Raw genomic sequence first — 21,075 nt, 5'->3', positions numbered from 1 at the left:
CAGAGGTTCTCAAAACAATAAGGTCTTCCGTCGAGTTTTATCGTCGAGAAAGCTCCTATTCGAGATCTTTTCCAGTGAGGTTCTCGTTCATTCGCGATCCAGATCCGTCGAGGCTGTTTGAACTCCGTCCGACGACCTATCTGCCTTCAAGTTGTAGCCGGCACCATCCTTCGGTAATTCAAACTTGGAGATTTTTATGTCAATAAAGTGAAAAGTTTATTCCAAAAAGGTCCGTCTTATTCTTCTTTAACAACTCGTCTATTGATTTCCACGATGCTTCTTATGTCAATATTTTAGTTGTTTTATTTTGATTTATAATGTGTTGTCCTAATTGATATGTTTATCCATGTTAGAAAAACTATTTTTTTCTTAATTATTGTTTTGAGAACAGTATCTCTCATGGTGACCAGATGTAATTAGTTAAGTGGGCTTACGTCATTACTATTATTTATTTTATTAGTATTTTTGTCGTTTTGGTTTTCTTGTTAGATTTATCTTAGGAGCTATAAAATAATGATATGAAGAAACTAAGGTCAGATGATTACTTTCAAAGATTTTCTTAGAGTTTAACGGGCAACTTTGGGGCTGGATTCAATTCACTAGATTTTAAGTGCACAGTCCATTATCCTGGTTTTGGATTGATTTTTATCATGATACTTTTAATAGAATTGGGTCAAATGAACCTTGCTAGACCATGTCTTTTTTTAGGATAAAGCTAGCCCACTTCTTTCATAATAGATAAATGCCTTGTAATTTCAAAGATTGAGTAGTAAGTTATAAAGTTTTCTAAGTGTAAATAACTTGTCAATACTCTAAGTAAATAAAATATTTCTTGACTTCCAAACAACTCTATTTCCATAATATGTGCCTCTGCAATAATCTCAAAGTTTAGATCTTAGGGAAAAAATTTAAATACGCCAGTTTACTTTAGGCGCGATTAATAAATCATCGTGACCATGGGTACGGTTCCCGTGGCATGGTCACGATACATGAATCCCAACTCAAGTGCGCGTTTTACGCGACTTGACCGTAACTTCAAATGATAATAAAAATAAGCATGTCGTCAATCGCGGGTGCATTTCATGTGGCGCGGTTTGCGACCTGTGCCAAAACGACAAGTGTACGACATCGTGACTTGTTCCAGAAATAATTCCATAAATAATTAAAAGCGTTTTAGAAGATAAAAATGCACACTAGGTTTTAAAACATGTATTAAATCAGATAATTAGGCCAATTATTAATAGTTGAGCGACCGTGCTAAAACCACGAAACTCGGGGGTGCCTCACACCTTCTCCCGGGTTAACAGAATTCCTTACCCGGTCTTCTGTGTTCGCAGACCATAAATAGAGTCAAATTTCCTCGATTTGGGATTTAAAACAAACCGGTGACTTGGGACACCATAACTTATTCCAAGTGGCGACTCTGATCAAATAAATAATTTCATTTCGAATATTTTCACTTTAATTGGAAAAACTCCCCTATCCCCTATCCTTTCGGAAAAAAGGAGGTGTGACAATAAGCTTGCCCGTAGTGTATAATTCCACTAATCTAAGCTCGCAAAGTCTATGATCAATTAGGTCTTTAAGGGTTGTAATGTAGGTTAAGGGACGGGTAGGATATATTTTGGGTATAGTGACTAGCCCTCCTAAGCACTTTAATACACTATAATATACATTTTCATGACCAATTCAATCAATGCCACGAAACCATATACAACTTGGCGCTTCTTCTTTAAGCACAACTATGCATTCACTAGCCCGAATCACGATGAATATGAGGTATATTTTCTTCAACACTCTCTATAAATTTAGGTTGCCCAGCTAATGATCTTCCAAAACATACATGCACCTTTGGTCTTTCTATGGTTCCACTCAAAAGCTACCCCAACTCTCACCTTATTCTTCTAGCGAAAGTGCTTTCGGAGGTAAAGATTCGAAAAGATTTAATTAAGAATAAAATGGGAATCGACTTGTAATGTGGGTGCCAAATAAAAGGCTTATAGGCTCAAATGGGCTATCTATAGATCATTTTATATATGGTGGCTATTGTTCAATAGACAATCAAAGAAACACCTACATCATCTCTTAGACTCACAAAGCTTACTTATTTCGCTTCGACTAACACACAGGGCAAGTTCTAGACAAACACAGGATAACACATAATGTAATCAAAACCTCACATCACACATTGCACATGACCCCAGTCAGACGGTTCCATTCCAACTCTCAAGTTTAGAAAAGTTACACAAAGTCAAGAAGTATTAAACAATAAAGCACTACATGAACAATGAGTCAAGTAACTGAGAGAAGGCGTCACATACAGTCGATTCAATCTTTAACGGCATATCTTTCATTAAAACATGTTAGGAAGATAATTTGCATGCTATGGCCTAACAATGCTAGCATCAACAGGTCAAAAGGCATATAGAACACTCAAGTTTTCTTACCTCGGTTTCCTAAAAATAAAAATTATCCGGTTCAAGTTACATCCCCTGAAAAAGAATCGATACCAAAAAAATAATCAAGGGGGATTATTATCTACTTACGACTAACTAAAAATTAAAAAATAATAAAAACAAAATATTTTTGAAATTTTTTATTGAACCTTAATCCCTCAAGAAAGTTGTCCAAGAGATCCATCATCAGGAAAAGTCCAATTATTTTTTATTTTTTTTAGTCAAACTAACACAACTAAAATATCATAGAAAATCACCCAAACAATCTCTTCACCTCACACTTAAAATTGTGCATTGTCCCCAATGCAAACCATAAACAACAATTAAATACTAAAAAAAAAAGTTCAAACTTGAAACCTACCAATATGTACAACTACAACTACACCATTAGCTCTCCGGCAACAACACTAAAATTTGATCACACCCAACTATGCCTTATAAAAAGGACTAAGCGGTCGTTGCAAATATAATCTGATTTACAAGTCTGGAGTCGAATCCCACAGAGAACTGAGACTTAACTATTGTTGTTTAATATTGCTAAGAAACACAAGTCCAAATAATTTCTTAATTATAAAGATTATAATATTTATTTCTAACTAATTAACTAACAACTATTATAAAGCAATAAAATTATCACTAACAAGGATGAAATTTGAGTCAAGACTAAGGAGGTCTGGAGTTATGATTTTCCCAATTGTCAGAATCCTTCCCGCTACGTTTTCTTTAATTTCGCCTAAGTATTCTCTACCGATCGTGAGTACTTCGGGTGTTGTAATTCTCTTCCGAGAAACTACTACAATTTACTAGACATATTCTTCCGAATTACGCTAACTGACGCTAATTCACTGCTCACTAAGATCGCATCAAGGTTTCGTTATTCCTAATCCCACCTTTAAACCCTCCGTATTGATTCCTCACATACGTTAGGAGTGATGTTGTTCAACAACTACCTAAATACGTACCATTTTCCAAGCAATACATACTAAATAGGCACAGTCAACTGATGGCCATTCAGTCAATAATAATAAACACGTAGTTAAACAAGTAGAGAAATCCAATGGCTCAATTATATAAAACGCAACAAAAAAATCACCCTTCAAAAGGTTCCATCAAACCCTAGATGAGAAAGTTTAGCTACTCATAATTATATTAACAATCATGACAATAATTGAAAGCATTAAAATACAGATTGAGGAAGAACGGAAGAGAAAACTCTTGTGATTCGTTGCTTCCAAGTGTTCTCGTAGCCTTCTTGCTTATCCAATAATGTCTCCCCTCTAAGAAATAGGTTTAGAACCCCTTTTATATATGTTGGGGGCGTGTAGGGTTGGAACTACTAAGTCTTGGCCAAATTAGGACGAAATCCGCCCTTAGCCGTCTCGCTTGGCGCCTGACGCCAATCAGGACGCCTAATTTTCCACTATTCTGCCTTTGGCGTTTTGGTTGGTGCCTGGCACCAACCTGGGCACCAAAATCATATTCCCTCCAAATTCTTCTGCTTTTACTTCACTTTGCATGCAAGCTTGCTAAATCACTTCAAATTGACTCCTACACATATAAACACCATTATTAAGCACGAGTCACAAATATTTATACCAAAATTAACAAGATTGAGATATAATGTAAGGCAAATTACATGCGAAAACATGAATTTTTAGCCTAACATCAAAGTTATACCTACATTACACAAAATCTTACAAAGTGTACCTGCTCGAGTATGAAGTAGTTCAACCTCTTCAATGCAACTTCAGAAATCAAATCTGAAGTTTTTCTATATTTCAAATGCAACTTTAGAAATTTGAACATGAAGTAGTTCAATCTTTTCAATGGAAATTCAGAAATCAATTTTGAAGTTCTTCTATCTTTCAAATGTAACTTTAGAAATTCTAATCTTAAGTAGTTCAATCTATTGAATGCAACTTCAGATTTCGAATCTTAAGTACTGAAACATAAATTTGTTATTCGAATTAAATACATGATTCAATACCCAAATCTACTCCAAATTAGCTCAAATTTGAAACATAACTTTCAATATTATAAAGAACAAATCTTAATCATCAAATTGTCAAAATAACAACAAATTTAACAAACTCATTTTGCAACTAAGAAGCAGAAGAAGAAACTCTAAGCACAAAGAAGAAGAAAATAACATAAAGAAAAAGAGAAAAGTGTATGTATCTAAAACTATCCAAAAATTGGGTATCAGTTAAATTTTTTTGAAAAGTGGGTACAAATTCAATTGATCGTGCAAAATTGAGGGGCACATGAAAATTTTACAAAAGAGAATTATATATTTTTAATTGCTTCAAAAAATAATAGTCGATAAAATATATATTTTTTGAAGGGGAGTCTTGGAACAATGATAAAATTATCTTCACGTGACCTATAGGTTACGGATTCGAGCCGTGAAAATAATAACTAATTCTTGTATTTGGTTAAACTATCTATATCAAATTCCAAGCTTATATGAATGATAATACTTTGTACACAGAACTACTCTTTTATTAAAAATATATTTTATACATATATATTATATACAAATAATATATATATTTAATATACTTTTTGCTAGCAAACACGATTAATAATTTTCTATTTGGCCTTTAAAAAGCAACACTGGGTCGCTTTAAGAACACGTGAAATATCGAGCCCGTTGGCCCCACACTAAAGAAAGGCGAGGGTGAATTTGTCAATTGAGAATACCTCCGTAGCAGCGAAAATGATTACCACAAGTATATGATCACGATAATAGAAAAAAATATCTAATATCTAGTTTGACATAAAATTTAGATCATTAAAAATAAGTTTGTTATTTCTATTGTTATACTGTGTTAGTAATTGTGAGCTTAATACTAAAATATATTTTCAAACTTATTCTAACTTTCTCTCTATATTTTTTGTAAACAAGATGAAATGACGGTATAAGCTTAATCATGCTAATGTTTATATTCGAGCTATACCAAGTTATCATCATTAAATAAATTATATTAATTATAATTAAATAAAAATTCAATAATATAAACATATATTATGCTGCTATTAATTAGGTATAAATAAATTTTTACCATCAGGCTATACCCACTGATCTCATAAGCCTAATCCATTTGTACTTGGTAAAATCCATTAGAAAAGAAAACGTGTAACTTGCTAAAATAAGACAAATTTACACTGGACCGAAATGCCCTCGTTGTTGCTACCCGAGACCCACGTGTTAGACATTACCCCACCAAATCCACGGCAAATTTTCGCTTTACTCCACCTCAGCCCCAAAATTGCCATTTCATATCACCGAGTCATCCATCTTCCTCTCTCCTCTCTTTCTAAACATTCAAACCTAACTTTACCCAAACCAGAGGAAATGGTATCGGACTCGGAGCTCGTCGGCCGGCTGCGTGAGTTCCTAAGCACTTCCGACCTCACCACCACCACCACCACCGCCGTCCGACGAAAGCTCGAAGAGGACTTCGGTATCGATTTATCCGATAAAAAAGCCTTCATCCGAGAACAAGTTGATCTTTACCTTGAAAGCCAGTTTCAACTTGACCAGCAGAAAAATGAAGGAGAAATGCATGAAGAAGTTGATGAAGGACCGTCGGCGGAAGTGAGTGACGAAGAAGAAGATGCGGTGAATGAGGAGGTGGAAGAAGAAGAAGAAGAAGAGGAAGAGGAATCTGAAGCTGTTACTAAAATAAAACGAAGAAGTTCTAAGAAAAAGTATGTGAAATTTTGATATATGTTCATTTGATGTTCAGGTGATTTTTTTTATGCCTTGTTCAAATGTTAAATGATACATTCCGTTGCTTCTATTATAAGACGACATTGTTACAATCATGCATGAGATATTTCATTTCCTTTTGCATTTCTTCTGTGAAAAAAAGATATACTACTAGGTAATAGCTTAGAATAGCTGTTAGACGTGTACACTGCCTAAATAATTAAGGGATGTTTTTGCTAATGATATATATTTCTATATTCTTTTTTAAAAAACGGTGGTGTCCAGACCAATTGAGCGTACCTCACTAATTTACAGTGTACTTGCTACCTCCCACCAGCAGAAGTACCTGCCACTTGCTACTTCCCACCAACAGAAGTACCGCTTCCACTAAGGTTTAGACAGATGTGAAGAAATAATCTAGTGTTTTCTTCCACTGAAATTTGGATACATATCTAGAAATAGCACTTCAACAGTGCTGTTTTTAATAAAAGATATATTACGTTTCTGAAAAAGAAAAAAAAGATAGTACCCCGGGCTTCCTTTTTTGGTTGTTTTGGTTGTTCACATCAGCTCTGCCTATGTGAGTCTTGTATAGCTGGTTACATGCACAGATAAAGGAGAAAGATTGCATTTTACTCTTATCGGAAATAGCCTCTCTACCTTCCCAAGGTAGGGGTAATGTGTGCGTGCACTCTACCCTCCCCAGACCCCACTGTGTGGCATTACACTGGTTTTTTTTTTTTTTTTTTTCAAGAAAAAAAAAATAGGTAAAGGAGAAAGATTGCAGCAAGTTGCCATCATGTGAAAAGATAGTTATAATACATGAATTCTTAAAATTATTCTTGTCCTCTAAACATTAAATGTGAAGTTGGCCACGTAGAGCTGAACGGATACAGAGAATTTATATACTTGACCTATTGGTCTGGGATTGAGGCTTAGTTGATCTATTGATTGATTTTTGTATTCGTCTATGTTTTCTTTGGATGATTTTCAGTTTACTGGTGCCCGTATTTTGTCTTATGTTGGGCTGTTGAACCATTACTATGGTTCTTTTAGTATATTTTCTGCCTGATGGTGTCAATAGGCTCATGGACCACAAATTGCAATGAGTTCTTGAAAGGATGAAAAGATTCCAGGGTTGGTAGGGAGGTGGCCAGTTGGGGGGGAGGGGTTTAGAAAGTCGATATCTTGTGATTATCTGCTGCTGTCTCCTTTGGTTACAAATAGTTCTTGTTGTTGTCAAGGTTGTAGTCTTTGCTCAATTTGTCATCCTTATGTTTCTGTCACTTCCTGTTCTATTAACCAAATATGTTACAGTAGTTAGATTGTGTTATGATTTGCTTGAGGTGGTTTAAACATTTCACCGCTATTATTGATATATCGGCATTGCCTTTCAACTCATTCATTGTGTTCATTGTTTAATTGGATGTCTGAACTATGACCCCCATTTGCTATTGGGATTGTCAAAGTGAAGGGCACTTTTCCAGAGTGTAAAATAATACTAATTGGTGTTGGGCCAGGATATTAATGTTATTTAAAAAAAAAATTTAAAAGTAAACATAGTATTTCAGGATTCATTGGCCTGAAAGATTATTGCTTGTTCCTCCTCTTGTTTGCAGAGGCATTAGCTGCTTTTGCTATCATTCTTTCTCATGACTGCTACAGATATACTGCCAGAAACCAGCATAAGCATCTCCCGAAGAAGTTGTGCAAACTATAGCCAATCCATGCATGTGTTAATTGAAGAATGTATAAAATGAATGAACTAGAGAAATTTACTTGGTTTGTAATAGGCGAAGAGAAAATAAGATCAATTCCTCATATTAAGAGAGAAAGTAGATGCAAACCAAAAATTTAAGGAAAAAGAAGGGAATAGGGAGGAAAGGAATACATAAGAATTACTATCATGCTCATTGTTTCCATTCTATTTCCTTTCATCTATGATCCACCCAATTGACCCCTCAGGCAAAGTGCAAAAGAAGACGAATAGCAGTCTTAAATAAATTCTAAAGTTTGACATCTTACGAAACAGTTAGGAAGATCTAAAGTAGACACCGAATATAATAGTGACCAAAATCTTGCTTCTTCCTTCCAAATAGTCACAATCAGAAAGCTTAGGTAGATTGTATGGTCGGAACCTCCCTTTTATGACCTATGGCTTTATATTTCCTTTTCATGACTTGATAGTTTATCTTGGTGGAACTTCAGTTAGTTTTGCTGAGAGAATGCTCTTTCCTCTCCGGGAGAAGTCACTGCTATATAGCAGGGTATTGATCATGTGTGTGCATGTGATAGTTTACTTTGGTGGTTGTGTGATTTCTTCTCTCATGTTCGGATCTGCATTATACGGTCGTATTAAGTTTAGATGATATTTAAACTAATGAAAGAAAGTTTCTTATCAATAGAGAAAATTGCTAATAACAAAAGGTTGAGGTGGGTTCATCGCTCTTTTCGTTATGCACAGATCATGTCCTTGTTCTTCAGTACAACATTACCGATATCTGACAATTCTCACGTATCAAACACCCCGAACTTGCGAACTTTTAATGTTTGCAGCAAACAATAATTACCATTAAATTTCATCAGCTATGAATCTCATGATGACCCGGAGAGAAAATATGAGTATCTGAATGATTGTGTTTGAAAAAAGTTAATTGCTTAACTTATTGGGATCTCTTTATTTTAGTCTAGACAATACTGGTTGAACTAATGGTACACTAAATCCTATTAGGTCTGAGAAGAAAAATGAAAATGTCAAAAGGAAAGCTGGTGGATTTACCAAAGTATGTAGCCTTTCTCCACAACTTCAGAAATTTACCGGGGAAGCAGAACTTGCAAGGACTGAGGTATCACAAATTTGCATGCTTCTGTCTTCTTTTAAAGCCTCCATTGACATTGATATTATTGTGCATGAACTAAATCCTCACAAATGTTCTATGTAGGTGGTGAAGAGGATGTGGAACTATATTCGTGAAAATGATTTGCAAGAGCCATCAAATAGGCGGAATATAAACTGTGATGACACATTACGGGAGCTTTTTGGTGTGGATAAAATAGACATGTTTCAAATGAACAAGGCCCTGGCAAAACATATCTGGCCCTTGGATTCTGATGGTGGTATGGAGGCACTTCTCTTCATTCTTTCTTTTTTCCTTTGTTTTTTCTTTTTTTCCCTTGGTTTGCTGAATACTCTGTGGTAAACTTTTCTATGACACTTAATTCTTCCCATTTGGCAAATATTGTACATAAATCGGTTTTGTGTTGCTTCTTGCTAAATAATGCTGTAACTAACTTATCTTCAGTTCTTATAAAGTCTTGCTGCAACTGTTCTCAGATTAATTGCTTAGTTTCTGGAGAGGCTGCAATTCTAGATTTGTGTTTGTATGCTGTTGACTTATTAACGTTCTGCCATGTAATAGTGTATCGTGCTTTATGACCATGTAGAAATCAGACACTTTCAAGACTGTATTCTGATCCTTAACTATTGGAAGTAAGGTGGGTTTCTACAAGTTCCTGAAAAAGTACATTCTGTACTAGTTTCATGTCATATTGTGGCCACCTTATTTCTCCATAACCTTGTTCTCTTCATTTATCATTCTGTGCAATTATGAACCTTTTCCCTTTCCCTGTGTTGCAGCCCAAGGCTAGCTTGTAGTCAATAATAATATATGAGGAAACAGTAATCTTATGAACGCAATATTAGCTGGGATGAAGAATGATAGAATGTTTCCTCTTGTAGGATGTTTTGTCTTAATTCCAACTTGTGGTCTGCATGTACATCAATAATACTATTTGAGTAAACATTAATCTTATGTATGTAATATTAGCTGATGTTGCAGCTTGTTAGTTTTGGCCTTTGGGTTTAACAACTAAAATCCTGTTGAATGATTAATTCTTGGCATGTTTAAAGTCTTGCATTTCTAATTTTCCACTTGTCATCTCTATGTGACTATGAATCAGTTTCCACAATAACAACTTCTGGTTCGGTAAATTCTACTGCGAAGGAAAAAAGTTCTACAGCAAAGAAAAAGCGGCGGAAGCAAGAGGAGGATGAAGGTAATAACTTAGCTTCAGCTACTATTCAGACAAAATTTCCCAGCTGCGAAAGTTGTTTATGCTTACTGTCCTTATGCCAAAAAACTTGCTGTAATCTCTTAGACGGCCGTGGTAGTATTTATCCATGCTACTTTATTACAATTCATGATTTATATTTAAAAATACGGAAAAGGGCCAAAAATGTCCTTAAACTATTTGAAATAACTCCAAAATACCCTCCGTTTATTTTTGGTACCAAAAATATCCCTGCCGTCTATGTTTTGGACCACAAATGCCCTTTAAACCGTTAGTCTTGCCATTGAAGCTGACATGGCAGTCCAACTGGGTTAGATTTGCTTACATGGCTATCCACCCAAGCAATCCAGCATGGCAAAATTATTTTTTCGGAAATTTTTATTAAAATACAAATCAACACTTATTCCGAAAATAGTAAAAAAATTTCGGAAAAATTATTTATTTCGGATTTTTTTTATTAAAATACAAAATCAACACTTATTTCGAAAAAAGTAAAAAAATTTGAAAAATTATTCTTGATTGGGGTTATGATTTGATTAAAAAACTCCATTGTTCTCTTTTGTGAATTTATAATTAGTTTGATCTAAATTTTTAAATGCTTATCTGATATAGCTTCATAAAAGGTACACCTCTACTGTAAGTCTCAATTGGTTCATCCGAAGTTCTTATAATTTTTGGAGTTTTCAAGTTTTCAAAAATTCCGAAATTCAACTTCAAGTGAAATTTAAAATTTTCATGGTCAAACACTTATTTCGAAAAAATGAAAAAATTTCCGGAACAATATAATAAAGCACGTTCCAAAATAATTTATTTTGTATATTATATATATTATTTTAAGAAATAAATAATTTTTTCGATTTTTTTTTTACTTTTTTCGGAATAAGTGTTGATTTTGTATTTTAATAAAAATTTTCGGAAAAATAATTTTTCCGAAAAAATAATTTTGCCATGCTGGATTGCTTAGGTGTATGGCCATGTAAGCAAATCTAACCCAATTGGACTGCCATGTCAGCTTCAATGGCAAGACTAACAGTTTAAGGGCATTTGTGGTCCAAAACATAGACGGCAGGGATATTTTTGGTACCAATAACAAACGGAGGGTATTTTTGAGCTATTTCAAATAGTTCAAGGATATTTTTGGCCCTTTTCCGTTAAAAATATTAAAGGGTTGTTGTCTGTTCTACATTGTTTTTGTTGCTAATAAATTTTGATTCATACATAATTCTATTTTTGTCCATACGCCATGCACAATTTGTTAATAATATATTTGATCCCTCGTATATTTGATAATAGATTCAGATGAGCCAAAGAGAAAGGAAAAGCGGCACAACTCTGGAATTCTTGCTCCACTCCAGCTTTCTGATGCCTTAATAAAGTTCCTCGGTACAGGAGAGAGTGAACTGCCACGAGGCAATGTGGTTAAAAGAATTTGGGATTACATTAAGCAAAATAACTTGCAGGTAGACATTAATTTGTGGTATCTGTTCTAATTTCTCTCCGGCTGAATTAACCTTAACATATTCTTTTTCTTTTTATTCCTGAATTTTAAAACTAGCTTTAAGGTCAATATAGTGTGTGTTTAATATTGCGACTTTAGCTAGGTCTTTCTCTATATGGCTTGCGGTAGGTGCTCAACTTTTTCTGCCCTTAGTCGTATTCACTGTTGCTGGTAACAGATATATTCTTAAATGTTGCTTGATTTAGGCAGGTAAAGTTCTTTAATACTTTCATTTGCTAAACAAAATAGCTTTCTTGCAATACTTAGTGACAGGTTCTAAGCGCATGAAGCCAGTATAGGCGTCTACCGTCATTACCTCGCAAGATCTGATTTTTTTTTCCGGGTAAAATAAAACTCTATTACCAAATTTGTATTGTATGTACAGAAAAAGTGACTACTGCTGGACAACAAGCCCCAGCAGCAATCTCGCAGACTTCAGAAACAAAACAATCTATAAGCTATTCAGATGTGTACCTATTTATACAGGATAGAAGTTGAGTTCCTCCAGCCATGCACTAAGCTTCTTCTTCATAGCCCCTCGACAGTGCACTTTTGAACAATCTGCTTGACAATAGATGTGGTGCTCTGTTTTGTTGCTTGGAACAGCCGTTGATTCCTCTCTCGCCATATATAATACACCACAGCTGTTAGTGTCATCCTATAAACTTCTGCATTAGAAGATTTTCCCCTAGCATGTCCCTCTGCCCAAAATACTTCGGCTTCCCAAGTCATAGGATCTCTACTAATGCCTTGCCACCCTAGCAACTTCTTCCAGACCTGCTTTGAGACTTTACAATAAAAAAATAAGCGTGATACACTTTCTTCTTCAGCCTCGCACAAAGGACAGAGTGGATTAATATTCATCCCCTACTTCACTAATCTATCCTTTGTATATAACTTTCCCAATATAGCCAGTCTAAGAATAAAAACCCATTTGGCCATGCCCTGATTATTGCATACCAGCTTCCTCCAAGTAATCTTAGGGAATTCTCCCATTAGTTTTTGATAAACCTGTTTTATAGAGAACCTCTGCATCCTCGTGATATCGAGTATATGATAACCAGCCTCATTGAAGTATTTCTTAGCATTCAGAATCTTCTGCACAACCCATGAAGCCTGTTTTGGTGTTGCTTCCATGAAATCCCCCCTTATCCCATAATAAACATGAATCCATTTCACCCATAGTTTATCTTTTTTGACACATAAGTTCCGCAACAGTTTGCTAACTGCTGCTTTATTCCAAGTAGCTATCCAAAGAAATCTTCTACATGTAGCTTCAACGAGTTTAAACATGAATCCCCCAGCAGAAAGATCCGATTTTAGAAAGCTATAAGTCAGTTCCAAGTAGTTCTGGAAGAGAACCATTCTCAAGAATTTAATTTTCTGTCAAATTGTTAAGAAAATGAATTGTCCAAAACCATATAAAAGACTACAATTCATACCTTCAACTCTCCTCCCTAGGTGCAGGACTGAAGATTTGGAACACGGATAACCCAACATCAGGTTGGGTCTGGATTCATCAACAAAAAATCCAGTGTAATCCCACAAGTGGAATCTGGGGGAGGGTAGTGCGTACGTAGATCTTAACCCCTACCACCCTAGAGAGGCTGTTTCCTATAGGCCCTAGGCCCAAGGAAAGATGAAAAAAGAAGCAGGGATGGATTTGGATTGATACTAAATTATGAAATGGACATTTGGTCAGCTCAACCCAAAAGCTAGCTTATGAAGGGAGGATTATCCAAGAGCATATAACAAAATTACAACCCATGCTGTCAACCAATGTTGGACTTTAACAAAAAATTGGAATCTTTTGAAGGACATCAAAGAATTGTCACTCAATCAGGTAATGTTTGTTTTCAGAGTTTGCTCCCTACGTATCTCCAACATATATATTTTTTATTATATTAGTAACGCGGTGTCAGAGTCGGCTTGCGTGCACGTCCGCTATTCCCCCCGAGTACCTGGTACCTCCTATCGATAGAGTTAGGTAACTCTGTCCACCAAGGCTTATGCAAATAGGAAGAAATCACCCAGTGTTATGTGTCTTCGCTGTGATTTGAACCCTGATCTCCAAGGTTTAATTGATCACTAGGCAACCCTCTTGGGTGCCTCCAACATATTTACTATGTTGGGTTCAACAATGCCAAGAGTAGCGAATATGCTTCTTCATTTCTGCACGAGTTTGGTTACTTTCCCGTCGTGCTTCCTGACCAACAAGGGAATTCTCCGTTACTCCTCTTTCAATTCCACTTTTGTTATCTCCTCCTATCAGTCTATCAAAAAATTTGTGTTATTTAATTGTATTGCCATTTTGGCATGTAGAGAAGTAGTGATTTCTTTTGATCTGCCTAAGGTTCTGTGTTGGTGGGAGGTAGCCGTCATCCGGTAAAATAGTCTAGTGTGCAAAATTTACAAAAATCAGAAACGACAAAGTCATGCATGCTCTCATGCCCTCTCTCACATTACTTTTTCTTATCATATTAACAGTGGTCTGTTTTTGCTTAAAAATGTCGTAAATTAATTAATTTAAGAATGTTGCTTGAGCATTGATCTAAAATGTATAAATAATTGCCTAGGTACATTCTTTATGTTTGGCTTACATTTTCTTTTGGTTCTATCACCAACTTTAGTTATCAGAAGAGTAGATGAGGGTACTCTCTTCATGTGTTAAGCTCCTTCATTTAGACAGTGGAAGTATTTTATCCTGCCAGCTGACTTAATCAAACAATTTTTATTTTCTTTGGGTCAGTATATCATGAGAAGCAAGAGAGTCAATCCAGTAAGTGGAGGATTGCATCTCTTCTCATCCAGGGAACTTAACATTGCATCTAGAAGGAACTTTAGATGAACATGTAACGGGATGCAAATTTCTTATATACGAGGAAGGAACACTGACAGTTCGTTAGCACCTGACAACTTAAGCATTTAACATTTCCTTTTGAGTTCTCTTGAGAAAGATTCCAAACATATTTGGTTGAGGGACATCAGTTGCATTTCCAGATTCAATTCTATGAGATCGTCTGATTGATTGCCAGGTTTATTAAGCATTTAACATTTCCTTCTGAGTTTTCTTGAGAAGCCTCCAAACATGTTTGGTTGGGGGTCAGAAGTTGCGTCTCCAGATTCAATTCTATGATTTATGTTATGGTCTGATTGCTAAGCATAAACTTAATGGAAGTTTGGCATTCGCTAAAGTTTTCTTTGTTTATCTTGAAGGATCCGTCTGACAAGAGGAAAATAATATGTGATGAGAAGTTGAAAGAACTATTTGATGTTGATACCTTCACGGGATTTGGAGTATCGAAACTACTTACTGCACATTTTATTAAGGCGGAACGGTGATATGGTTGGCTTCATTTTGCAAAAAGCTCAAGGGCTTCAGAATTTTGCTTTATGTTTGAAGCTAGATACTAGATACTAACATCTTTGTTGTCTTCTCTGTTGTATATGTTTTTGGACACTACTGTGAACGACTATAGGGGAAGCTAACATTATTTTAAGTTGATTCACGGGTCTTCTCCTATGACAACTTAAAAGGTCGCTTTGCTCAAACTGATTAACTGAGGCACTGTACTTCTGATGAAAAATGTGAATACTCATGTCCTTCCTCATGTACTTTTTTGTGCCTCTGTTTTGAGGATATATGCGGACATCTTGGGGAGAAGATTTGAATGATTGTCCAACAATGTTTAAAGGTTTTGGTTGGTTTTTTCTTTAGTCATCTCTAATACATTTTTTGATGGACGATACTAATTAGTTGCGATTAAAACTTAGTCATGTTGGTATGCTTAACTAGGAGTTATGTTTAATAGAAAATGTAGATAGTTTTCAGTGTTGGAGAACCTAAGTTATTATTGAGACATGTCTAAATGGAACGATATGGATAGTGAAGATTTAATAGTTGGTTTTGACTAGCTTGAGATTGAGGCATAGATATTTTTGTAGTCTGGATCCTGGTTCAAAATGGTTTAGCAGTGCAAGAAGCTAATGAGAGTATTCAGTTATCTTAGTAAATGGAAACCTACAGAATTTGATTCAACTGGCGTTCCAGATTGATTCCGTTTTCTTGAAGATTACCGATAGACATATTCAGGCTGATTTATACGAGTGGTCTGAAGTCCGTAGGGAAGTGGCTACCAGGTTTGAAGTTTCAAATTCAGAACTGGCATTCAGACCATGAGTCTAAAGTTGAAGAAATGATCAACTGCTAACTACAAGGTCACCAGAGTGGCCACATGATGTGTGTATATATATATATATATATATATATATATATATATATATATTCCTTCCACAGTTTGGCCTTTTTGTAACCCCCATCGAACTGTGATTTTAAATATTGATCAACCTCAATTTCTTTCAATCACATGGCTAATTAAGGTTGATCCTTATAAAAAATCACTCACATGGCCAATCAAGTAATTCTCTTTTATTTTTTGTAAAGATCTACTTTTTACCTTAAAATTAAATTATTTTTGAAGAAAAATTAACAATAGAACTTAGGGCCTAAAGCCTTTGCTTCACAGGTTTAGGTTTCACGTGGCACTGGGTTGTGAGGCTTCTGATGCAAATATTTAAGGGCAAGTGTATATATAGCCATTCTCAGGGACATTATTTAAATATTAGCCAGTACATATTTTTTCATGATATTTTAAACTAAAAATTTTAAGTTTAAAATAATTCAAGATATTTTTGTCCTAAAAAAATGAACTGAAAAATTAAAATCTGGCTAATTCCTAAATAGAAGTCCTTTGGAGTGGTTATCCGATGTCATTTCTACCATATTTAAAAGGTTAGAGAAAACATCTTTGTTTACTTTTCTTTTACAATAATAGAAAAAAACAGAAAATAAGCATGGAGTAAAGGATCAGAAATTCCTTATTCAAGTTTGACAGATGGTTGTGGGTAAAAGAGTGAAGCATAGATAAAGCTGTGGGAAAATGTGGGTTTTGCCAGAAAAGGTTAGACAGGATATAGAGCATCAAAATCTCAGATTGGGAGCATGAGAAAGTTTGAATGAATAATCAATTCATTCATCACTTACTCTCATAAGTCTATATAGGCTATTTGGGAATGTGGTGTGTGTACAGTGTACTGCTTCCTTACTTTTATTGGAAATGCTATGTCCTATTCTTTAATGAGATAATGGGAATCAGAATCATTGCCCAAAAAAGACCATTCACAGTTTTATCATGCAAACTTCCTCGTATCAAAATGTTTAGGAAAATATGTACCCCTGCAAAATTGCCCGTCTTCTGTCTTTGTCATGTTGAATGGGAACTAAGAGGTAAAAATACAGTATAATACATAATGACCTGAACACTGTTTCTTCTCACTATAACGATTTTTGCCCAATAGCTACATAAACACATATTACATTTTTACCTTGTTGATTGAGAATCCTATCAACGACATAAGACTCGACTTGGATTTTTTCTTTTTATATTTCTTTTCTCGTTTTTTTTTTTTTTTTTTTGTGATGTTATTTGGGCCAGCCAATGCCCCAACAACATTTATGCACCTGATTAATAGCATATTCCAGCTGTATCTTGACTCATTTGTAGTGGTATTTATTGATGATATCATAGTGTACTCACGTAGCCAGAAGGAGCATCCACAACACTTGGCTATTGTATTGTAGAGGCTGAGAGAGGAGAAACTATATGCCAAATTCTCTAAGTGTGAGTTCTGGCTGAGTTCGGTGGCATTCTTGGGACACATAGTGTCAAGTGAAGGGATTAAGGTGGATCCGAAGAAAATAGAGGCAGTTCAGAGTTGGCACAAACCATCTTCAGCTACTGAGATTCAGAGTTTTTTCGTCTTGGCCGGTTATTATCATCGCTTCGTGGAGGGATTCTCGTATGTTGCATTGCCTATGACTAAATTGATCCAGAAAGGTGCTTCGTTCAGGATGTCGGATGAATGTGAAGAGAGCTTTCAGAAGCTCAAGACAGCTTTGACTACAGCTCCAGTATTGGTGTTGCCTACAGGTTCAGGATCTTATACTGTGTATTGTGACGCGTCGCATATTGGTCTCGGCGCAATGCTTATGTAAGACGGTAGGGTGATTGCCTATGCGTCCAGACAATTAAAGGTACATGAGAAGAATTATCCGGTCCACGACCTTGAGTTAGCAGCTATTGTTCATGCTTTGAAAATTTGGCGGCATTACTTGTACGGTATCCATTGTGAGGTTTATACCTTTCACCGGAGTCTACAACATCTGTTTAAACAAAAAGATATTAATTTGCGGCAGCGGAGATGGTTGGAGTTGCTTAAGGATTATGACATCACCATTCTCTATCATCCCGGAAAGGCCAATGTGGTGGCCGATGCCTTGAGTCGTAAGGCGGAGAGTTTGGGCAGCTTAGCATACTTACCAGTAGCAGAGAGGCCTTTAGCCTTGGATGTTCAGGCCTTGGCCAACCAGTTTGTTAGATTGGATGTTTCTGAGCCGAATCGAGTTTTGGCTTGTGTGGTTTCTCGGTCTTCTTTATATGATCGCATCAGAGAGCGCCAGTATGATGATCCCCATCTGCTTGTCCTTAAGGACACAGTTCGGCACGGTGATGCTAAAGAAGTCACTATTGGAGATGATAGTGTATTACGGATGCATGGCAGGCTATGTGTGCCTAATGTAGATGGTTTGCGTAAGTTGATTCTCCAGGAAGCTCACAGTTTGCGGTACTCCATTCATCCAGGTGCCGCGAAGATGTATCAGGATTTGAGGCAGCACTATTGGTGGGGGTGAATGAAGAAAAATATAGTTAGGTTTGTAGCTCGGTGTTTAAATTGTCAACAGGTAAAGTTCGAGCATCAAAGACTGGGGGGATTACTTCAGAGACTTGAAATTCCGGAGTGGAAATGGGTGCGTATTACCATGGACTTCGTAGTTGGGCTCTCATGGACTTTGAGGAAGTTTGATATTGTTTGGGTGATTGTGGATTGTGTGGCCAAATATGCGCATTTTATTCCAATTGATACTAATTAGTCTTCGGAGTGGTTGGATGAGATTTATATCCGCGAGATTGTTCGCCTACACGGTGTGCTAGTGTCTATCATATCAGATCGGGGAACGCAGTTTACATCACCGTTTTGGAGAGCAGTGCAGCGAGAATTGGGCACACGGGTTCAGTTGAGTACAACATTTCACCCTCAGACGGACGGACAGTCCAAGCGCACTATTCAGATATTGGAGGATATGCTACGCGCTTGTTTCATTGATTTTGGAGGTTCTTGGGATAAATTTCTGCCACTCGCGGAGTTTGCTTACAATAATAGCTACAAGTCGAGTATTTAGATGGCTCCGTATGAGGCTTTATATGGGAGACGGTGCCGGTCTCCGATGGGTTGGTTTGAGCCGGGTGAGACTAGAGTATTAGGTACTGATTTGGTTCAGGATGCTTTGGAGAAGGTTAAATTGATTCAGGAGCGGCTTCGCACGGCGCAGTCTAGACAGAAGAGTTATGCTGACCGGAAGGTTCATGATGTTGCTTACATGACTTGGGAAAAAGTTCTGCTCAAGATTTCACCCATGAAGGGTGTGTTGAGGTTCGGAAAGAAAGGCAAGTTGAGCCCTCGATATATTGGGCCTTTTGAGATACTTAAGAAGATTGGAGAGATAGCTTATGAACTTGCCTTGCCACCTAGTCTATCAGATGTTCATCCAGTGTTCTATGTGTCCATGCTCCGAAAGTATGTCGGGGATCCATCTCATATTTTGGATTTCAGTACAGTACAACTGGACGGAAATTTGACTTATGATGTGGAGCCGGTGGCTATTTAGACTGGCAGGTTTGAAAGCTGAGGTCAAAGAGCATAGCATCAGTGAAGGTACATTGGAGAGGCTAGCCAGTCAGAGAAGCTACTTGGGAGATTGAGCAGGAGATATAGAGCAAATATCCACACCTATTAAGTCGATTTTGGTTAGATTCGGTTTGGCGGCGAAGTTTAGAGGAAAGGCCTCGGTTGAGCTTTGATTTGGTTGCGGAGCGAGGTAAGTGTTGGGTCTAACCTTGATTTTAGGGAATTAGGAACCCTTGAGCTATATGTTATGTGAATTGCATGTGTAATGACGTATATGCGAGGTAACGAGTGTATATACGCAGTTAAAATAATTGTTTCCATGCTTTCTCGTATTTCATGAATTCTCTTATTCTATGCCTTAACTGTTACATGCTTTAATTGCTTTCTATGCCGTAATTTGCTACTTGTCATTTGTTATCCTTGTATTGAATTGTTCGTCCCTTCCATGACTTCGTGGTTAATTGTCTTACTTGCACACCTTAATTGTCGCGTACTTGACTTGTCTTGTTTCTTTTGTATTATTTGTAGCAATCATTTGATTAGTACGTGGTTCCTTTATTGCTTTATAGATCAGGTTGCACGTCACAACAGTTGTGATATGGTGGAATAAGGGAGGATTTTGATATTGATTATAATGATATGGTGAGATCGGGTTGTGCGTCGCAATGGTTATGTATGTAATACTTGTTATTGATAAATTATGACATGGTGAAATAAGGGAGGATTATGATATTGATTCTAATGATATGGTGGGATCAAGTTGTGTGCTGCAACGAATTTTTATATGTGATTCTTGATATTTATAAGTGATGTAATGGTGGAATAAGGGATGATTACATGTTTTCAGTGGGATCGAATTGCGCGCCGCAATGTGTTGTGTATATTGTATTCGTTGTTGTTACTGTTTTGGTTTCCAGCTTTGTAATATGAATTTATGAGTTCAGTTATTCTGGGCTCTCTGATTGCGAGGACAGAGCTCATTTTCATCAATTAACTGCCTTACTTTTATTTCATGTTTCTCCTTCCTTGTTATTATTATTATTATTATTATTATACTGCATACATGTTATTGTGAGTGACCCACCTTAGCCTCGTCACTACTTCGTCGAGGTTAGGCTCGACACTTACATAGTACTCATACTACACTCTACACTTCTTGTGCAGATTTCGGAGTGGGTCCTAGCGGCGTCTAGCAGATTGCTCGGATCCAGTGCTTGACGGAGACTTGAGGTACAATTGCACAATGTTCGCAGCCCTGAAGTCCCCTTCTACATTACCTTAGTTGTTTATTTCGATTCAGACAGTTATGCTTTCATTCAGACTATTATTTGTAGTGCTCTAGACGCTCATGTATTCGTGACACCAGTTATGGGATTTGTATTTGGATACCGCCGTTTATTAGTTTTATCCACTTTATTTTAATTTATTCAGCTTAATCGTTTTCATTTGTGAATTGTTAAAAATGTTTAATAACTATGTCAAACGTTGGCTTGCCTAGCAAGTGAAATATTAGGCGCCATCACGGTCCT

At 36.4% G+C, this 21,075-nt stretch overlaps 1 protein-coding gene across 3 annotated transcripts; it reads left to right on the top strand.

Annotated features, from left to right (window-relative positions):
* Positions 1 to 5,724: 5,724 nt before the first annotated feature.
* On the top strand, positions 5,725 to 15,404 carry LOC104085170 (protein TRI1-like). 3 transcript variants are annotated; one of them, XR_683781.4, is made up of 7 exons: positions 5,725 to 6,170; positions 8,903 to 9,017; positions 9,114 to 9,288; positions 10,132 to 10,227; positions 11,536 to 11,702; positions 13,202 to 13,583; positions 14,957 to 15,404. XR_683781.4 is itself a non-coding variant. In XM_070196115.1 (6 exons), exons 1-6 carry the CDS (start codon positions 5,815 to 5,817, stop codon positions 12,132 to 12,134), a joined length of 918 nt encoding a protein of 305 aa, XP_070052216.1. In that variant the 5' UTR covers positions 5,725 to 5,814; the 3' UTR covers positions 12,135 to 13,143. The 3 variants fall into 3 exon arrangements, 2 of the variants coding, with proteins under 2 accessions (XP_070052216.1, XP_009587440.1); XM_070196115.1 differs by lacking the exons at positions 13,202 to 13,583; positions 14,957 to 15,404 and adding an exon at positions 12,126 to 13,143; XM_009589145.4 differs by lacking the exon at positions 13,202 to 13,583 and having other exon boundaries at positions 5,726 to 6,170.
* The last annotated feature ends 5,671 nt before the right edge of the window (positions 15,405 to 21,075 follow it).

Source organism: Nicotiana tomentosiformis, chromosome 2, assembly GCF_000390325.3.
Source record: "Nicotiana tomentosiformis chromosome 2, ASM39032v3, whole genome shotgun sequence".
Taxonomy (NCBI): Eukaryota; Viridiplantae; Streptophyta; class Magnoliopsida; order Solanales; family Solanaceae; genus Nicotiana; species Nicotiana tomentosiformis.
The sequence above is the reverse complement of the archived record's forward strand: the minus strand, read 5'-3'. Positions and strand labels throughout refer to the sequence as shown.